Below are 20,052 nucleotides of genomic sequence, written 5' to 3'. Positions count from 1 at the left end.
TTCTATAAATTTCTTAGAAGATTTTATAGGAGTAAATCTTCATGATTTTGAATTTGGCTAAGGATTCTTAGATGTGACACTAAAAGCATGAGCAACAAAAGAAAAACATGTACTTAATAAATAATTGTTACCTTTTACGCATCAAAGGACACAATTAAGAAAGGGACAAGACAATTCACAAAATGGGAGAAAGTATTTGCAAATTATCTGAAAAGAGATCTATACATATATATTTGCAGATATGTGTGTGTGAGTGTGTGAGACTATATATATATATATATCAATAATAAAAAGACAACCAAATTAATAATGGACCAAGAATCTGAATAGATATTCCTCCAAAAAAGATTACACATGGCCAATAGATGCTTGACATCTTTAACCATCAGAGAAATGAAAATTAAACTACAAGGTACCATTTCACATCCATTAGGATGTCTAAAATAAAAAAGACAGGTAATAACAAGTGTTGAGAAAAATAGAGAATTCAGAACCCTTCATACACTACTTGTGGGAATGTAAAGTGATCTGGCTGTTTTGCAAATGTCCTGAAAAGAAATGAAAACTTTTGTACAAACACAAACTTGCCAACAAATGTTTATAGGTATATTATTTATAATAACCAAAAGGTAAAAGCAAAACAAACATATCCATCAACAGACAAATGAATAAATAAAATGTGGTATGTTCACCCAATGGAATAAAAGGAAACATTGATACATGCCAAAACATGAATGAATTTTAAAAACATAAGTGAAATCATTTAGTCACAAAAGGTCACATACTATGTGATTACAATCATATGAAAGTCTAGAATAGGGAAATCAATATTGAGACAGAATGTAAATTAGCAGTGTTTATAGCTGGAATGAAAGTAGAGATAGAGGGATAGAGAAGTGATGGCTAAAGGATACACTGTTTCTTCTCAAGATTATAAAAATATAATGAAATTGGTGATGGTAGCATGTCTCTATGGATGTATTAAAATATACTCTACCAATATACTAAAAACTGGTTTGAATATGAAGTATTATATGATATGTGAAGTATATCTCAATGAAGCTGTTAAAAAGTGCACTATGGTACTAGATTTGTAAAACCAACTTGAGGAGGTCTATATTGTAATTAACACTCTCATGTACCTATCTCAACAATAGGCCAAACTTTATGAAACTAGCAATATTTCTAATCAAGAATATTCTTTCTTTGAGATTAGTATAATCACAAGGAGGAGAGATTATAAGAAAAAAACACAAGTGTTTTAAATGGGCATTTTTTTCCAGAAAACAGATAATGATGTACATGATTCTTGATCATAAAAATAAAAATTAGTTATTAAGTGGAATGCAACTGATTATTACCCTAAGGATAGAGTGGTTTTGCACTTATTTATAAATTTATTTCAGCATTTTTAATATTCTCATATAAGTGTGATATTTTGAATTCTCCTTTGAATTTTTGTAACATCTTACTTGTTCTTTCATTAATTAATGAGTTAAACAAAATCTTTGAAACATTTTCATTTTATATTTGTGTGAGAGCCATGAATATGCCCTCTTTGAAAATCACCTCTAAATACTTATTTTTCTTATTTTTCTTTCTAATATTTAAACAAAACTACAAAATGAAATACAGTAAAGGAGATGAATTTCTGAACATTTTCTTATTTTGAGACATCTTTTTTCTTCTTTCAGCATAAGAAGGAGTGTGCATCCATTGTAGTATATTTGGATTTTTTTAGTTTGAAAAACAAATCATGACTTTTTCTTAATTGGTTTATTGAATTCATTTAGTGGTTTACTGAAGACTTTAAAGAGGGCAAAAGAGATATTTTGTTAAGAGATTTGTTAATTTTGAGAAGTATCCCATTGATTACTGTAAGAATTATGTTTATAAATTAGATTATTTGGCACTCTAGTAAATATCAATGAAAATAAACTTTAACTCATAACTTTGATATTTTCATACAATCAAAAAATAGAGATATACTCTAAGTAGGCATAACATAAATTGTTACAATTGATCAGAATATCTTGAATATATTTTTACAGATAACTAGTGGTTTCTACTAGCAGATTAAAACCAAGAGAAAATTAAAAGTAAGTTCACATTTAAAAAAATTTATAAGCAATAAATACAGCACTACAGCCACCACTAATTCTATATACATTGGATTACATTTAAACAAACACTGCATTCCAGAATGAATATTTTATGAATAAATGCACTGGAAATTAACTTTAGGAAAGAAAATGACAAATTAGAAATTTAGAAAATTAAAATATGACTTTCCCAAGTAATCACAGTAAAATGCAGATCTACATTTTAAAAGCTAGAAATTCCCCAAATTTATTTTTTTGACAGCAAAGAAGTTTGCTTTAGAAAAGTGTCAGATTTACTTTGCTTTATGAGTATGATACAAAGATATTAAGTAGCATTCAGCTTTTGAGAAATCTAACATTTAAAACTATTCTAAAAATATATGGGTACAGAACTAACAGTGATTAATCATGAATGACTGCTACGCCTCAAGACTCTACAACAGACAAACCCTGGCTGTAAAATAAATCTGATCGAGAATTAATATTATAAAAGCACAGCAAAAATACTTGAAAATTACATGTTCATTTTAATATGATCTCTGATCATTCAACATTTGTTACTGTCACTTCTACTGTCAAGATGGTTGAGACTTGACAGTTTGTCTAGAAGAAGGCTGATATATGTCAACATGGTCAGCAAAGGATTTAAATATGGGTCTTTGAATAATAAATAGCTAATAATTGAGTTTATTAAAATGAATTTTTGTATAATTTAGGCAGTTGAAGGTCCAGAACAGCCTGCGTTCTTTTCTATGGCAGCTTGCTATGAAATTCATGTTTAAAACAAAACGATACTTTTTCATGCATAGATAAATTATAAATGTACTGACCAGACCATTCTATATGTTAATTCTTACGAATTTAGATAATTTGTCTTAGCAATTTGAAATAAGTTCTGAACTCACCATCTATTGACATATTGACAGCTTAAGAAACAACTTATGATGAGTAATTCATTAGTTTCATCCATTTTAATCAGATTGACATACTTAAAAAACAGATACTCATGACTTTTCCCAAAATTAACTTTTACTAATTGAAGTCATTCTTATTCTTTAGAGATTTCAGTGGAAAATAACATTAGAGAAACTGAATCCCATACATATTTCACTTTAATTCATTAGCAAGGCTTTCTTCTATCTTTATTTAATAAGGTCTGACAATAATTCAATAAGATCTGACAATAATTTTTTCTCATGATATATTCAAGTATTTCCCTGATTTGTATTATATACAGTAGCTCTATTAAAATATTAAAGCATTGTATATGGTATATATTGTATCCTTCTAGTTTTTTATATTTCTTGAATAACCTGGGACATTTCCAAAGCTATGTATCTTCATCTAGTAAAAGTCAGTAAAGTAATATTTTAATGGGGTAAAATCTATAAAAGTAGCAGATTGGTATTTATCACAGTAGTTGTTTAAAATTTCTGGATTAGAATGTGAGTTCATTGTCAAAATGAAAAAAGAAATATGTCAAACACACCTATTATTAAGGTATGAGTTATCAAAACAAATATATTCAATAAAACAGTGACCTGTGTTTTTAAAATAAATATATCTTATGATAGATGTTTCTGTTCTCTTAGTTCTCAAACAGACTTCTGATGCTGGCATCTGGTTGTCTTTAAAATATTTACCAAATATAGAATTCCAGACTCTATTTTGTTTAAAAAATCAGCCCAGATACAGTATCAGATATTAACATACACACATTGTTGCATTATATATTTGCTTTAAAAATTACGTAGGTTGTATGTATTTGATTTGAGACTATAAAATAAAATAATGGAGTATTTACACGCTCATTTTTCACAATTTCTTTTTACAAAATTCCAAGAAAATAAGAAATCCTTCATTGATTTTCTTTATATAAAATGATTGCTAATTTGTTTATACAGTAGAAATGGAAGGGACAAAATTTATATTTACAGGTACAAATTCCCTCCCACTGTGTGGTAAGACAGGAAGAAGTTGACAAGGTGTTTTGTAGCATCAACTAAGATGTTTTCCTAATGATATAGAAGTAGGATTGCATATTATACATCCTGTTCATCAAGTTCCCACAGTGGATATGCCACAAGATATAACTGATGTGTCAGCAAATGAGTAGATCATAACAATTGTACTCAGTTGCATTTCATAGAGAAAAGAAAGCCAGCAGGGATAATTCACTGCTGGTATTGTCCATTTGAGAGGGTAGTTACAAAAAGGACTACAGCGCTCTCTGGGCAAAAAAATGTCAACTGCCCCAATCAAGATGGGATAAAGAGTTTTAAAACTAAAAGCTAATTTTCTCTTCATGTTTATAGGCCTTAGCTAGGTCTCTTGGGGCAATAAGGGTAGAATCATGCCCAACATGTATATTTACTTTTACAGTCATTTGTTTGTGAATTCATGCAATGGTATGCTGGAGCTGGCTTACACCAGCTCAGAAAAGTTGACTGTGCTTTTCTCCAATTCCACACTTGGTGATGTCAGGTTAGTAGCATCACATCAGGCATAGTGGGAGTATTTACTGACAAACATTACAAACCAGGATTTCTTTTTTCCCACATAGAGCTGGATGTTACACTCCTATCAACACACTACTAATTTCATGTGAGGCTTTTCTTTATGACATTCAAAAAGTCATTTAATATTGAAGTCTTCTGGCTATAGAGTCATGGGTCCAAGTCCTTGAGTTAGGAGTAGCACAAAACAGTGAGACAACCATCCTTCTATTTTCAATTATATAAATTTTCTGGTTTTAAGAGAACATTTTCAATATCATGGATGCTTTTTCCATTTAAGTGTTCACTAGGACAGTCATGACTATAACCTGGACCATCACTGATTGTTGACACTGTGTAAGACGCACTACGAAGAGCTTCTGAGTTGGAAAAGCTGTTTCCAAATTGGATTTTGTATTGATTCCAGTTTCTTCTCAGAATTGCTTGAACCTATCAGTCAAAAAGAAACAGAAAGAACAAGAACAACCCATTAATTGAAATGAAGACACTGTTTTTGAAGCACAATTAAATAGGTCTTGGAGAAGAGCTTTTTTAAAAAAAGGTTATGTTAATTAGTGAATAATATAGCTTCATTTTCTTACTTAATTTAAAAAATTAAGTGTACCATCTTCACATTAGGAAATGTATTACAATTACATTGTACTTTACGTTCCATTAATATTTTTCATGGCATGTTTTGTCTTCAAAGCTTTTATAATGCACATGTATTTACTGTTGCCAAACAAATAGGTAATCCGGACCCCCATTTACAAGATTTCATGTACAACATCGAGTTTTATATTAATGTCTTCATTAATAGAATGAGAAGACAATTCGTGAAGGATAAGAGAAAGATATATAAAAGAAAAGAAGTTAGGATACGAAGAATACAAATCATCATCAGCAGCAGCAGGGCAGTAGCAGCAACCTTTGTTTTTGAGTGATTCCCATATGCCAGAAATTGTGCTACATTCTAAAAAAGGGAGCATGATATTTGTCTTCATGGAGCTTACTACATAGAAGAAAGTGTTGAACAAATAATGATAAATCTGGTGAATATTGTGAAAAATAAATTTAGGAATGTAACCACTCCATTTTTATATATTTGAATCCTCTTCTGCTGAATAAATTTGCAGTTTAATGACTTCCTTCCCCTCTGTTTGAAGCTAGAGATCAGGGGTAGGTGGGTCCTATACAGTAAAATATTGGTCATAATGGAATGTAAGGCACAAGAGTGAATTTTCTTCATTGTCAGTCAATGGGCACAAATGAGAATATTTAAATACATCTCTAGCTCAAGTACCTGGAGGACTTTTCCAGGTCTGATGAGTGAGCACACTGGCTTGGAGCAGCCTGCTTCTAGGTTATGAATGTGTTAGCCAAATCCTTGTGACCCAATCTATATGTGCCCAGAGTGGGTTTGCTTTGAATGGCCTTCCCCAAGCTCTCTATTGCTCTTTGGCTCTTTTAGTGCTTTTCCAAAGGGAATCTGAGCATCTCACAGCAATTTTCTGGTAATTCATTTTCTACGTACTGATGTATAATTGTTTAACTTTCTACTAATATAGAATTCCTCAACTTTCTCTTCACTATATCCATGTATACAAATCAATATTAAATCTTTGAAAAGGGCTTACTTCTTTCTTGTTATTTCCTAGTCTGATGGATTAAAACACACACACACACACACACACACACACACACACACACACAACACACACACACACACACACACACACACACACACACACACAAAACCTCAATTCCTCCAATTACAAACATTCTATAGAAAATAGGTGTTCCAGGATGTCTGCAGCTTTACAGGATACTTCAGAGTTCCTGTTAAAGTATCTTATAGTCTGTCACTTAAAATAAACCCAAAGTTTTATTGTCTCATTTCATGTAGAAAAAAAGAAGGAGTAAATATAAAGCCAACAATGTATTTAGGTAAAATTAAATGAGGTATTAAAATTACCAGTTAGTTTCGCTCTACTATATGGTTCAAAAATTATATAATTAAAATGAGATAACTTCATATTAAAAGTTACATTAAGACTTTCAAGCTCAATTAAAAAATACATGGTAACCATATCTGAAGAAAACAATTTATATTCATGTAAATATGCTTTGAAAATAAAAGCATTTATAAGGCAACAAATTTATTTATCTTGCAAAAATTAAACTTTCCTCTCAATTTAGTAATATAATTCTAAATCCTCCATATAAAATATCTAAATTAAGATAATTTAAAAATAGTATCTGCATATATAACAACCTCAAGATCATGAGCAAACTACAAATTGAATGGCTTCAGATTGTGAATTTTAAATACATGTTCAGAGATTCAAAATAAAAATGACCATTGACCAATTATCTAGATATATCTGATGAGAAATATTTTTGATCCTTATTTTTTGTTTCATAAATTTCTCCTCATTTTGTTACTAAATGCTGAATTGGTTGAGTACATAAACAATATAGTTTCTGGTTGAGGGGAAGTGGCATATAGTTTTGTATAAAAAATTCTATATAAAGGATGAGAAAAAGCTGACAGGAAGTAATATCTTAGCTGTGAGTCTAGTACTTATAGTCTTAAAAAGGAAAGCTTAAATTCAATTTGGAAGGAAAATGGCTATTGAAATATATGACTGTTTGCTCTTAAAATATCTACTTTGATTAAGGTCATACTCTATTTCTTCCTTGCAACTAAATCATCAGAAAAACCATAGAAAGCTAATTTCCTGAACTGTGAGGTCTTACTATAGTTAAAAATAAACCTAATTAAAGATCCACAGGCCTTGTAGACTTGTTTGTTTATGTTATTTGCTCTAAGGATGTTACATTTTTCTTCTGCTTCCTCTAATACAATATCACACCTGTTAAATACGACATTAAAGCAGCTACTCTTAATAAACTTTTAATGAGAAAAAATCAATGGGGAAGAGTAACAAGCAAATGTCCATTGTAAGGGAAGATAGCTGGGTGTTATTAAAGATATGAATGTTTTTATTGTTTTATGCATGACCATGATATAAGCAGTAAGGCAAATGTTTAGAATGTAGCATTACAACCTTATATACCCATTAACACCCAGTAAGGAACTAACTTTACACTCCTTAATGGGAATCAATTTAAAATATTTACGAAGCTTTTATAAAAAGTCTACCTAGTTCTCATTAAAGAATTTGGGTTTAATTGTTCTCAACAAAACTTTTTGCTCATCTTATGGAATATCTACCCTCAGGTGTTGTTAAATATAACCTTCTGATGACTAGATTCCCTAGTTTATGATCACAGTGCACATTTTTGTCTGAGGGCACTAGGGATAAAATGAAAGTAATCCAAGCACTTGTCAAGCCACATTTATTTAACTAGTGAGAAATGCTAATAGCAATATGTTGGCTAAAAAGTACATAAAAGGTGGGAAAGAAAAAAACACAAATATTAAGCTAAAGGCAGGCATTTGACCTAATGTGGAAAATAAGAAGAAAACTAAGCCTGAGCAAATGATTTTAAGAAGTACATGACATAGTTGGAACAAAATGAATTTGGCAGTTGTTTCATCATGTTATGAGAGTGGGAAAAAGTAAGAGGCATTGAGACAAAAAGGGAGGGATCATAGTATTTCTTAAGAAGAGAAATGAATCATACTCAAACAGGGATTGTATCTCCAGAGATGAAGAAAAAGAACAGATATTAGAAATGAACAGATATTGCCAAATGAAAGATTTGGCAACAGCCTAGCTCAAAGATTTTGTATTATTGTAATTTTCCAATGTCAAAATTTTCTCAATTTTAGGACGTGGCAGAAGATCAAGGTTCTGTGTCCCTTTTGTTTACACAGATCGAGTGTAACAGGAGTGTTAGGCATTACTTCAGATATTCCCTGGGCACTCTTTCTAGATAAAAGAGCCAATTTGGGATTTTGATCCAAAATGATTAATGTTCCTGTTTGCACATGTACTTTTGAAAATAAGTGATTTGACAAATCAAATAATGAGTATACTGAGAATCTCATGAAGTGGGGCATGGTGCTAAAAACTTTATCTTTCTTAGCTTGTATTTATTTTTCTGAGACCTGTGTAGAGAACTTGCTTTAATTTCCCTTTAAGAAAGATAGACACAGGCTCCTGAAATTTGCCAGCATTTGCCAAAATATCACAGCCAAGATGAAAAGTAGCATCGTTGGTGTTTAAATGCATTGCTGTTTATTCTACACTGCCTCCTATTACAAAATATTTTACTAGTGAGTGTGTTTTGAATATTTAAAAATTAGTTTATAGAATTAAAATCTGTTTCTGTAGATACAGAGGTCTACCTTTCCTATTTCATGCATGTTCTTTAGCATGTTGTCCATATCATTCTCATCTATATTTATTACATCCTATACAAGTAGCATTTAGGATTGTCTAATTCAGTGTATATAACATTAAATTTATAGAAGTATATAATAAAATCTATTTGAATTTTACTATCAAACAAATGATTTATCTATTTTTTGTAACTGCGTTCTCTGTCTATGCTTCTCATTGATTTCAGAAAAAGTTGCTCTTGTCTTCTGTATAGCAGAAGAATTATGGAAGTACCACTTAAATGTATGAAATACAGTCTACAATGTGTGGCAATTCTACACCTCATTACAAATAAATAAATATAGATAAAATAAATAATATAAATAAATGTGTTGAACTTGAAATATATTTTAATTAAAAACTAAACATTGAGTTTTATTATATGCCAAGATGAGGAAGTAAAAATATTACTTAAGCAAGAGCAAATAACATGTTATAGTTTTTCATGATGTGTGCATGATTTCCAATGTTCATTTGTTTTATAGGAATGGTTGTCATAGGTTATACCAACTGGTCCCATGTGTTCCCCATCTGAAGCTTTATGATAAGCTTCACATTATCAAGTGTCTGTGTCTCACTCAGCTGCTGTCTGGATTTCTTTTTTTTTTTTTTTTTTTGAGACGGAGTCTTGCTCTGTCGCCCAGGCTGGAGTGCAGTGGCGCAATCTCGGCTCACTGCAAGCTCCGCCTCCCGGGTTCACGCCATTCTCCTGCCTCAGCCTCTCCGAGTAGCTGGGACTACAGGCGCCCGCCACCACGCCTGGCTAATTTTTTGTATTTTTTAGTAGAGACGGGGTTTCACCGTGGTCTGGATCTCCTGACCTCGTGATCCGCCCGCCTCGGCCTCCCAAAGTGCATAAACTTTGTTCAATTTTGCCAAAATCCTCCTACAGGTTAAATTGTGTTGAGCAGATTAAAAACATATAAAGAGCTAAGTCAGTAGAGCTCAAATTACTGAGCTATAACACATTTGTATGCATAAGAAATATGTTACCAGTTTTCAAAATGCCTGAAACTTCCCAAGTAGGAAACGCATGGATAAAAATCTAGAAGTACTGAAGAGTACATGGTCATGTTATGAATTAGAGCATTCTCTTCTAAATGTCCTAACTCATTGAATTTCTTCCCTGTATAACCAAGAGTTTAATTTTTAAAATCCTTTTGTATTTGCCATAAAGTTGTTTCCATAGGCTACATTGTAAGACAGGCAAAAAAGAGAAAGAGGGAAAATGAGATGATCCTATTTCTTATTTCCTATTAGAGTGTATGTTCTATGAGATTTGGGATTGCCTACCACTGTATCTGGGGAAAAGCTCAGACTTAATAGGACTCAAAGGTATCTCAAAAGATTAGATGAATAGCTTTTGAAATATTTTTAAGTGAGGTTGACTTTTCCCTAGCTTTGAACTCCAATATGACCTGAGCATTTGAGAAGTAGAGTTAAACCTATGGTAAGAGATTCTATGGTTCTTTCCCTGATGGAAATAGAATTTAATATGGTTGTTCCTGGGGAATTTATAATTTTATCTCATTTAAATACATGGATAGATAGATAGTAAATATAAAATAATAGAAGGAATAAAATCAACTATCATACCTCTCCATTAAAGAAGCAGAAAATGGTAGAGACCAAAAGACCCTGTAAAAGAAAAACAGAATGATCTGAATCCAAATGGAAAGATACATGTATTTGTAACCAAATAGCTGTACAAGTAGTCAGGAGTAAAACAAAAGCTCTATGTATATTTCATGCCAAACTTCTCAAGCTGCCTTCTTATCAAGAATGTCATACCTGGAAGTGCATAAGGATGTGCATGATGTAGTCGTATACCTCCTCTGCAATCTTTCCTTCAGGTCGCCATGGAATAAGCACAAATTCAATGCCAAGCAATGGCACCAAGATAAGAGTAGCTCTCACAGCTTTCATGTAGAGATTGGATTCTGCTTGGTGTGTAACTTTTAACTTGGTGATGAGAACGCGTACAATATTTAACAAGAAAAAAAGATTCACCTAAAAACGAAATAAAATGGCATCTGAAAATCATTTCATATTTAATATTAAGAAGCATTATTCAAGTATCTCCAATTGTATAAATCTTAAAATATTTTTAATATACAAGAATATTTTTAAAGGGTATTATTGCCTAAGATATTAATTTATATTTCTGGAATTGTGATTTATCAATTTAACAAGTACATCAATTTTAATAAACAAGTTTTAAAAAAGTAAAATTAAATTATGGTATAAGTACTGTGGAACATACTCAGTTGAAGAATATTTCAGTTTTTCTCAGCTCATTTTCACGTGCAATTAAAAAAAATCTGTGGTCTAAAAACTAAAGATTTTGAACATTTTCATATCAAAGAAAATAATTGTTTATAGAAAAATGCTAATTTTTAAAGCATCCCCTCTTTATCATGTCCATATGACATACTTTCTCAATGTATATTATACCATAATAACCATTTTCATCTTTCAAACCAAAAACTTTCCTGTTTCTTCTGTAACAATAATCTTTACAACACCTCTCCAAAGTAGCACTGTAATCCTCGTTTACTTATGAGGGAACTTTGAACCAGCTGATATTCAACCCCAGTCATTCTAGAGCTAAAATAATTTGGCATTCTATAAGACCTCTTGTTAATTACTGTCTGCAATGACATAATATTCACTATTTTTGTGCCTTAACAACTTTATCGAAGAGACAGTAGTTTCTTTGGATGGGAGACATAAACTTTTGACACTCTAATGTGACTCAGCAAACAGGGTCCTACTGAAACATATTTATTTCTCTTTCTCTCACATGATACAAGTTTATCTTTTTCTTATTTTCACCCAAGTTAGAGTTTATCTCTTTCTTATTTTCACCCAAGTCAATATCTTTTACTTTGGTCCATTTTCTCTATGCCCATTCCTTATGCCTTCCATAGAATCATGAATATTAATTCCAGAAGAGCTCCATAGGGGCTAATTGCTATTCTCTTTTCTTTTTCCTCACCCTTAGCTCTGGCATCTGCCCTTTGTTTAATAATCTTAAATTTTCAATCTATGCACCAAATATAATTTATATCCACACAGTTTAAAAATTGCAAAAAATAGTAGTTTCCCATTTATTATAGAAAAGAATTAACAAAGAGCATGCATTTGCTAAATTGACACGTGTCATAAAAATAACTGGGCACAAAAATATTCTACCACTATTTTTAGAAAATTTAATGGAACATATGCTTCAAAAATATACGGCTCACTATAATCCTAATGGAAACACATCTATGAAAAGCAATGTTTGCAGACACAGAAATATGACAAAGACAAAAGCAGAATAAGCCATTTCAACAGGTGTGAGAATGAAACGTGACAAATCAACATGTCAGCTGTTATTCCACTCATCCTAATATATTCCCTTCCTAAGCATCCATTGCTCTTTAAAAAAACATAATAATGCTCTTTTATCTGCTTAAAATCGAATATTTTATAATCTTAATACATTAAATCATAAATTATAAAAACACAGAAACATTGCAATTTAGATGATCCTAATTATATGAAAATTTTTAAATGCAAAGTGCTTCTCCAAATGGCAAGTCTGATTTAAAATGTGAAACTAGAAACTAGAGTTGACAATTTTATAAATAATTGTCTTAGAATGAATTGGATGCTATTTTCCATGCTATTTTTCCACAAAACATAGTTTTGAGAATTATAATCCCCTCATCTTACTCTATTTTCTGTAAATATTTCCATTTACTTTAAGCAAAAATAAGAATTTTAAATTTTAGAAGAACTATGTCTGAATTTCACCCACCCTCAAGCAAAACTAGTTCAGTAGAAAAGAAGAAACCTTTAACTGACATACTCATAAAGTTTACGTAGCTAGTAGGCACTTCAGGCTATTTTCATATCACAATACCATGCTTGGGTCATAACAGGAACTGGGGTAAATCTATACAGTGGCTGTAGGACAGTTTCTGGAAGTCATTCCCAAACAATCACTTAACTATGCACTGAAGTCACCTAAATATCTGTCACTGAACCCAAATTAAATGTATCATCTCTCAACTTCCCCTCAACAGGATCTCAAAAATGCTATAGTCACTCCAGTACCAACCTGCTCACGTGGAAATGTGATGGAGGAAGTCTGAGTGGAATGACTTGTGATTAAAATATCTTATTTATAAAAGTTGTGCAAAAACATATGATAACCATGAGAACAATTACTAGGGCTCTTCCGAGGAGGTTGGAATTGGCCAGGACCAAGGAGGAGCTCTGGAGCTTAAACAAGGTCAGAATGATTTATCCGGATAGAAAAATAGGTTCCTAATCTTGTTTTAGGCCAACAAGATGGGAAAGTTTTAGGCAAATAATGTGGATTTTCACTTCTTTTCTTACTGACCAGCTTGATGAGCTATATTCCTGTATTTCATCCTTACTCTTCTTCCTCAAAGTTTACATGAACAGATGTTTCCAAGGATTGTGTAGATGATGTTACATTTTGCATTTGCTAGGTGCTTTCACTTCCTGAACCTTACTGATTTAGAAGTCTGAATCATGTACCCCTCTGTGCAGCCAGATCTTTTGTAATAAAATATTGTCTTGCATTTGTTCTGGAATCTCCTGAGTAGCCCAAACGATATATTATAATTTCTTTGAGCTCTCCTCAGAGTAGAAGCATGATATCATGCAGAAACTACAAGTGAGGAAACTTTGAAGGCATTTTTTCAAGAATTTACAATATTCTATGCACTAACTGTGCCAAATCACTTAACAGAAAGTATCTCATTTAATCCTTATAATACCCTGTGAGGTATATATTCTTATTATTCCATCATTACAGATGAGAAAACAAAGACACAGAGAGGTTAAAAACAAAATAAAACAGAAAACTTGCTCTGAGATGATACACAGGCAGCTGTGGTAGAGCCAGGATTCAGTGCTGACTCTTTTGTGCACACAGTGCAAAGCCAGGCAGTCTCAGTGTACAACTTAAACACAGTATGTCACTCATGCCCTTAGAATGTAGAAGGAAGGGAGGCAAGTGCCCCTGCCTTTGAAATTTTCACTATAATCTACATTAAGGTATATCAAAAAATGTTATGAAAGTCATAATAAATTCTATAAGAATGGCTTAACAATGATACATTTTGAGAATGGTTTGAACAGTGATCCAACACAACCATATACCAAACTGCAGCTAGCAAATATAATTAAATAATAGAATATCTGTATTTAAAAAGAGTCTGAAAATAAGAATGAGGAAGCTTTGAATTTTACATTAAAAATATCACATACATATACAAGCACATATATAAATAACTTAATCACGGCTGTAAATAAAGGGTATTTGAATAGGAGGAGAGGAAGTCAAATTGTCTCTGTTTGCAGATGACATAACTGTATATTTAGAAAACCCCATCGACTCAGCCAAAAAACTCCTTAAGCTGATAAGCAACTTTAGCAGTCTCAGGATACAAAATCAATGTGCAAAAATCACAAGCATTCCTATACAACAATAATAGACAAACAGAGAGCTAAATCATGAGTCAACTCTCATTCACAAATGCTACAAAGAGAATAAAATATCTAGGAATACAACTTACAAGGGAAGTGAAGGACCTCTTCAAGGAGAACTACAAACCACTGCTCAGGGAAATAGGAGAGGACACAAACAAATGAAAAAACATTCCATGCTCATGCATAGAAGAATCAATATCGTGAAAATGGCCATACTACCCAAAGTAATTTATAGATTCAGTGCTGTCCCCATCAAGCTACTATTGACTTTCTTCACAGAATTAGGAAAAACTACTTTACGTTTCATATGGAACCAAAAAACGAGCCTGTATAGCCAAGAGTAAGCAATCCTAAACAAAAAGAAGAAAGCTGGAGGCATCACGCTACCTGACTTCAAACCATACTACAAGGCTACAGTAGCCAAAACAGCATGGTACTGGTACCAAAACAGATATATAGACCAATTCAACAGAACAGAGGCCTTAGAAATAACACCACACTTCTACAACCATCTGATCTTTCACAAACCTGACAAAAACCAGCAATGGGGAAAGGATTCCCTATTAAATAAATGGTGTTGGGAAAACTGGCCAGCCATATGTAGAAAACTGAAACTGGACCCCTTCTTTATACCTTATACAAAAATTAACTCAAGATGCATGAAAGACTTAAAAGTAAGACCTAAAACCATAAAAACCCTAGAAGAAAAGCTAGGCAATACCATTCAGGACATAGGCATGGACAAAGACTTCATGACTAAAACACTAAAAGCAATGGCAACAAAAGCCAAAATTGACAAATGGGATCTAATTAAACTAAAGAACTTCTGCACAGCAAAACAATCACCAGAGTGAACAGGCTACCTACAGAATGGGAGAAAATTTTTGCAATCTATCTATCTGACAAAGGGCTAATATCCAGAATCTACAAAGAACTCAAACAAATTTGCAAGAAATAAACAAACAACCCCATCAAAAAGTGGGTGAATGATAAGAACAGGCACTTCTCAAAGGAAGACATTTATGCAGCTAACAAATGTATGAAAAAAAGCTAATCATCACTGGTCATTAGAGAAATGCAAATCAAAACCACAATGAGATACCATCTCACACCAGTTAGAATGGTGATCATTAAAATGTCAGGAAACAACAGATGCTGGAGAGGATGTGGAGAAATAGGAACACTTTTACAATGTTGGTGGGAGTGTAAATTAGTTCAACCATTATGGAAGACAGTATGATGATTCCTCAAGGATCTAGAACCAGAAATACCATTTGACCCAGCAATCCCATTATTGGGTAAATACCCAAAGGATTAGAAATCACTCTACTATAAAGACACATGTACACTTCTGTTTTCTTGCAGCACTATTCACAATAGCAAAGACTTGAAACCAAACCAAATGCCCATCAGTGATAGACTGGATAAAGAAAATGTGGCATACATACACCATGGAATACTATGCAGCCATAAAAAGAATGAATTCATGTCCTATGCAGGGACATGGATGAAGCTAGAAACCATCATTCTCAGCAAACTAACACAGGAACAGAAAACCAATCATTGCATGTTCTCACTCATAAGTGGGAGTTGAACAACGAGAAAATATGGACATAGGGAGGGGAACATCATACACTGGGGCCTGTCGGGGGGTGGGGGTGAGGGGGGAGGGATAGCATTAGGAGAAATACATAATACATGCGGGGCTTAAAACCCAGATGACAGGTTGATGGGTGCAGCAAACCACCATGGCACATGCATATCTATGTAACAAACGTGCACGTTCTGCACATGTATCCCAGAACTTAAAAGTATAACAACAACAACAAAAAAATGAATAGCAGCCGTAACTAAAATACCACTCCTAAGGACTGTAATTGCATTATGATCTCTAATACTCTCTGAGACAAAGCATGCTAGATTGCTAGTTTGTATTAATTTACTTTCTCATTCAAAGAATGTAATACACTTGTAATCCCAGCAGTTGTGGAGGCCATGGCAGAAGGATCACTGGAGCCCAAGAGTTCAAGACCAGCCTGGGCAGCATAGTGAGATCCTGTCTCTGTAAAAAATTTTTTAAAAAGTTATCCAAGCATAGTAGTGTATACCTGTAGTCTTAGCTTCTCAAGAGCCTGAGGTGGGAGGATCCCTTAAACCCAGGAGTTGGGGGCTACAGTGAGCTGTGATCATTCCACTGCACTCTAGTCTGGGCAACAGAGCAAGATCTTTTTTCAATAAAAATAATAATAGTGTAATAAAAGCATCGAATGTGACTTCTGTTTTCCTGCAATCATACTAAAATGTCTAATTCATGCACTCACATTAACTGATAATAATTATAATGTAAAATTTGCATAGGTATTTTGTTTTTTCTTGTTTGTCACCTCCCACCCCCCTGCTGGATTCATCCTCTATTCCTCTCTGTGCCACAGGAGGATGATGTCTGTGAACAGCTTCACCCAGACTTCCTTGCCCTGAGACATTTGCTGCATCTGGCTAATTGGAAAAACCAAAAGATAAGAGTACGGGAATAAAGATAAATTCGGGTCTTTGTTTCTGCTGCTTCTATTGTGCCAGGCTGTGGTTTTGGCAGTGGTTGTTTTTCTCTACTCAAGATCAAATCTCTTAGTGGGTGACTCCTCCCAGTGCTCATTTCACTACACTAACACTTCTCTCTTCAGGTCTAGCTGTGATAACAGCATTCCACTCTTGGTCCCTAATTGCTCACCATCCCTTGCTAATTAGTTCCTTTGCCTTTCCTGCCCATACATCAGATATGATACCTTCACTAAATGCTATTCATTTAAGCACTGTGAACATGCATGTCCATCTGTGTCCACTGGGACCCTGAAGGATACCGTAGGCCAGATGATTCAGAAATAAAGTTGAAATGTGAGCAATGATAAGGAAAGGAGAATTTGTTACATACCAGTAAAGCAGCACAAATTGGGCCATGGATAATGTAGAGGAGATGGGTATCAGAACTGATCCAGCAACTAGAGAAAACATAAAAACATTATGTTGAAAATTTTTATTTTACATTGTTCCAGTAGAAATAATAAAAAGAGATTTTCTTACTTGTCATTGTAATATAAGCTTCTAGCAATGGCATGTATACAAGCAGGAATCAGTGGAAATCCTGTAATACCAAAGAAAAAGAAAATAAATTGGAATTTTTTCTACAGATGGTATTTTGAAACTATATAATTAAATACAAAAATTCAAAGATACTCTAGGAGCAAAAAAACTAGTCACTATATATTTGTTGAATAAATGTTATTTGTATAGTCAACAATACACATTATAAAGTATTAGGTATTTACACTTTTGTGTTTGTGTGTATATGTGTGTATGTTTTCTTCTACTATAATTCATAAGTCATTTTGAATCAGTGGACTTCAGAGCTTAACTCTTAAGATGTGTTTCCTAAGCCACAAGGATTAGAGGAAATTCAGCATTCGTGTACTTTCTGTGAGATGGAATTGGCCAATATTTGGTACATTATCAGATGTGGAAAAAAGTTGATAATCACAAGAACTTCCACTATGAGAGAGATTACTACTAGGAAGCCATTATTTGAAGAAGAAGAAAAAAGTGATTAATTTATGTACCAAAAATTTGGCAGGCTTTGAATATTCTAAATCAGCTCTTCCAAATATGAAATTAAGCAATGCTTTATAAAGTTAATCAGAATACACTAAAATTGTGTGTGTACATGTATGTGTATATATACACCTCTGTATATGTATTTCTTTCTAGATATCGATGATAGTTTAGATAGATGATAGAGATAGATAGATAGGTAGAAAGATAGATAGATAATAGAGATAGATAGATGATAGATAGATAGATAGATAGATAGATAGATAGATAGATAGATAATAGGATAGATAGATGATAATAGATAAGTACAACTTCAGTTTTGTTTCTGGAAACTAGTCCTGTTAAATTCATTTCTGCACTTCATATTTTGCATTATTCTAGTTATTTTTAATATGTCAGAAGTATATCACTGTTTGCTTTGTGAATAATACCACATCAGGAGATTGTGTAGAAAAAAATAAATCTTTTGCATGCCTTTATTCAATTACTAATCCCTCTACTCTTACCATAAAATGACAATATTTTAAACAAATATTTTTAGAATAGAACTTCAGAGATGTTTAAACCCAATGCTCTCATTTTACACGTGGCAAAAATGACTATTCAGAATGGTACAAAGACTAAATCTTTAATTTATGATTCTACTTCTATTGTTTTAGTCACTACATATTCAGCCAAGATACCCTGTTCATTGGCATATTCAATAGAAAAAAAAGACACTATTATATATTGACTTGTGACTACTGAAAACAATGGATGTGTCAGTGATACTTTGCTTAAAATGTTGCAATTTACAATAATAGGCAAAAGTTAATCACCTGATATTCTTTAAAAATGATTACTCATTGGTATATTCGTATTACAAAGGAACCTGGCATCCTCCAAAGGCTTTTTTAATACATTGAATCAACAAGTATGTATAATGACACTTACCCCAGCCAAGAAAATAATACCACATTAAATGTTGCTTCTCTGCAAACACGGCCACCACGATGAGTGTGTGTAGGTAAATGCCTTCACAGAGCATCCAAAAGTAATTACAGCCCATCAGGTAAAGATGAATGAACTGGGACACTTTGCAACTAACCTGTGAGGAAAGAAAAAAAAAACATTTACTTGTTTATGAATTCACATGTAAAGCAATACTCTAGTTTAGCTCAGGAAACATGGAACTTTCTCCCCTACACACAAAATCCTATACATTAATGATTAGGATTTGTGGAATGCCAGTCTTCGTATTCATGTAATGATGCCTTTAGTTTTTAGCCACAGAGTCCAAAGATTTATAATGGTATATCTTCCAGAAAAAAAAGTGTAACTTCTAAATCTACTTTATTTAGTGAATGTGTATTTTCTGAATGTGTTTTTGTTATTATGTAATTATAAGTATAAAAGTGTCACACATAAATAACTTTACACTTATTTACATCATCATGAATCCCTTGACTGTTACATTCTGTTGGAAATAATAGTAATTTTAAAAGCAATTCATTAAAAGTGCCCAAATACTTGAAAAGTTTTGCATATTACATGCTCCTCATGCAAATGCTTATTAAATAATAATCTAATACATCCATAGGTTATCCTATCCAAATAGGGGGTTTGAGGGCTTTGTGTAAGTAAAAGGAGGACAAAATTATGTTTTCCCTTCCATTTTTCCTGAGGTCTCTATTTTTGCTTCTCTACTTTTAAAGAGGCAGGAAGAGAGACATTCAAATTACAGTAAAGAAAACACAGAAGAGTAAGAGTGACAGTTTACTGCCTTAAACAGAATACAATTAAAGCTTTCCCAAAAATACATGACCTGTTACTCCTATTGGCTCCAGTTTCTAGTCTGAAAATCAATAAAAGTTTAGTGGCAATTATCATTATTTTTGAAATAGTTTTTTTAACCAAAAATAAAATTGAAAAAAAAATGCACTGGATTGTTAATATTGGGTTATCACAGAATAGTAATAATGGCATCTGCATAGGAGTCAGCCTAAAAAT

The 20,052-nt window shown here is 32.7% G+C and overlaps 1 protein-coding gene across 4 annotated transcripts in view; it reads right to left on the bottom strand.

Moving 5' to 3' along the window:
- Positions 1-597: 597 nt before the first annotated feature.
- The window catches only part of CALCRL (calcitonin receptor like receptor), a 115,789-nt gene continuing 96,334 nt past the window's right edge, over positions 598-20,052 (bottom strand). For 2 of the 4 annotated variants that reach the window (XM_032755196.2, XM_058440373.1), the window contains 6 exons: positions 18,997-19,150; positions 17,539-17,599; positions 17,390-17,456; positions 10,741-10,959; positions 10,546-10,587; positions 598-5,047 (listed from right to left, as the gene is read on the bottom strand). In XM_032755196.2, the coding sequence (XP_032611087.1) occupies positions 4,832-5,047; positions 10,546-10,587; positions 10,741-10,959; positions 17,390-17,456; positions 17,539-17,599; positions 18,997-19,150 (759 nt within the window). In that variant the 3' untranslated portion in view covers positions 598-4,831. The remainder of the gene's footprint in view (positions 5,048-10,545; positions 10,588-10,740; positions 10,960-17,389; positions 17,457-17,538; positions 17,600-18,996; positions 19,151-20,052) is intronic. The other 2 variants (XM_058440378.1, XM_058440374.1) reach the window with 1 other exon arrangement.

The sequence above is a fragment of the Hylobates moloch genome, unplaced genomic scaffold (genome assembly GCF_009828535.3).
Source record: "Hylobates moloch isolate HMO894 unplaced genomic scaffold, HMol_V3 SCAFFOLD_1, whole genome shotgun sequence".
NCBI lineage: Eukaryota > Metazoa > Chordata > Mammalia > Primates > Hylobatidae > Hylobates > Hylobates moloch.
Note: the sequence above shows the minus strand (reverse complement) of the source record. Positions and strands in the feature narration are given on the sequence as shown.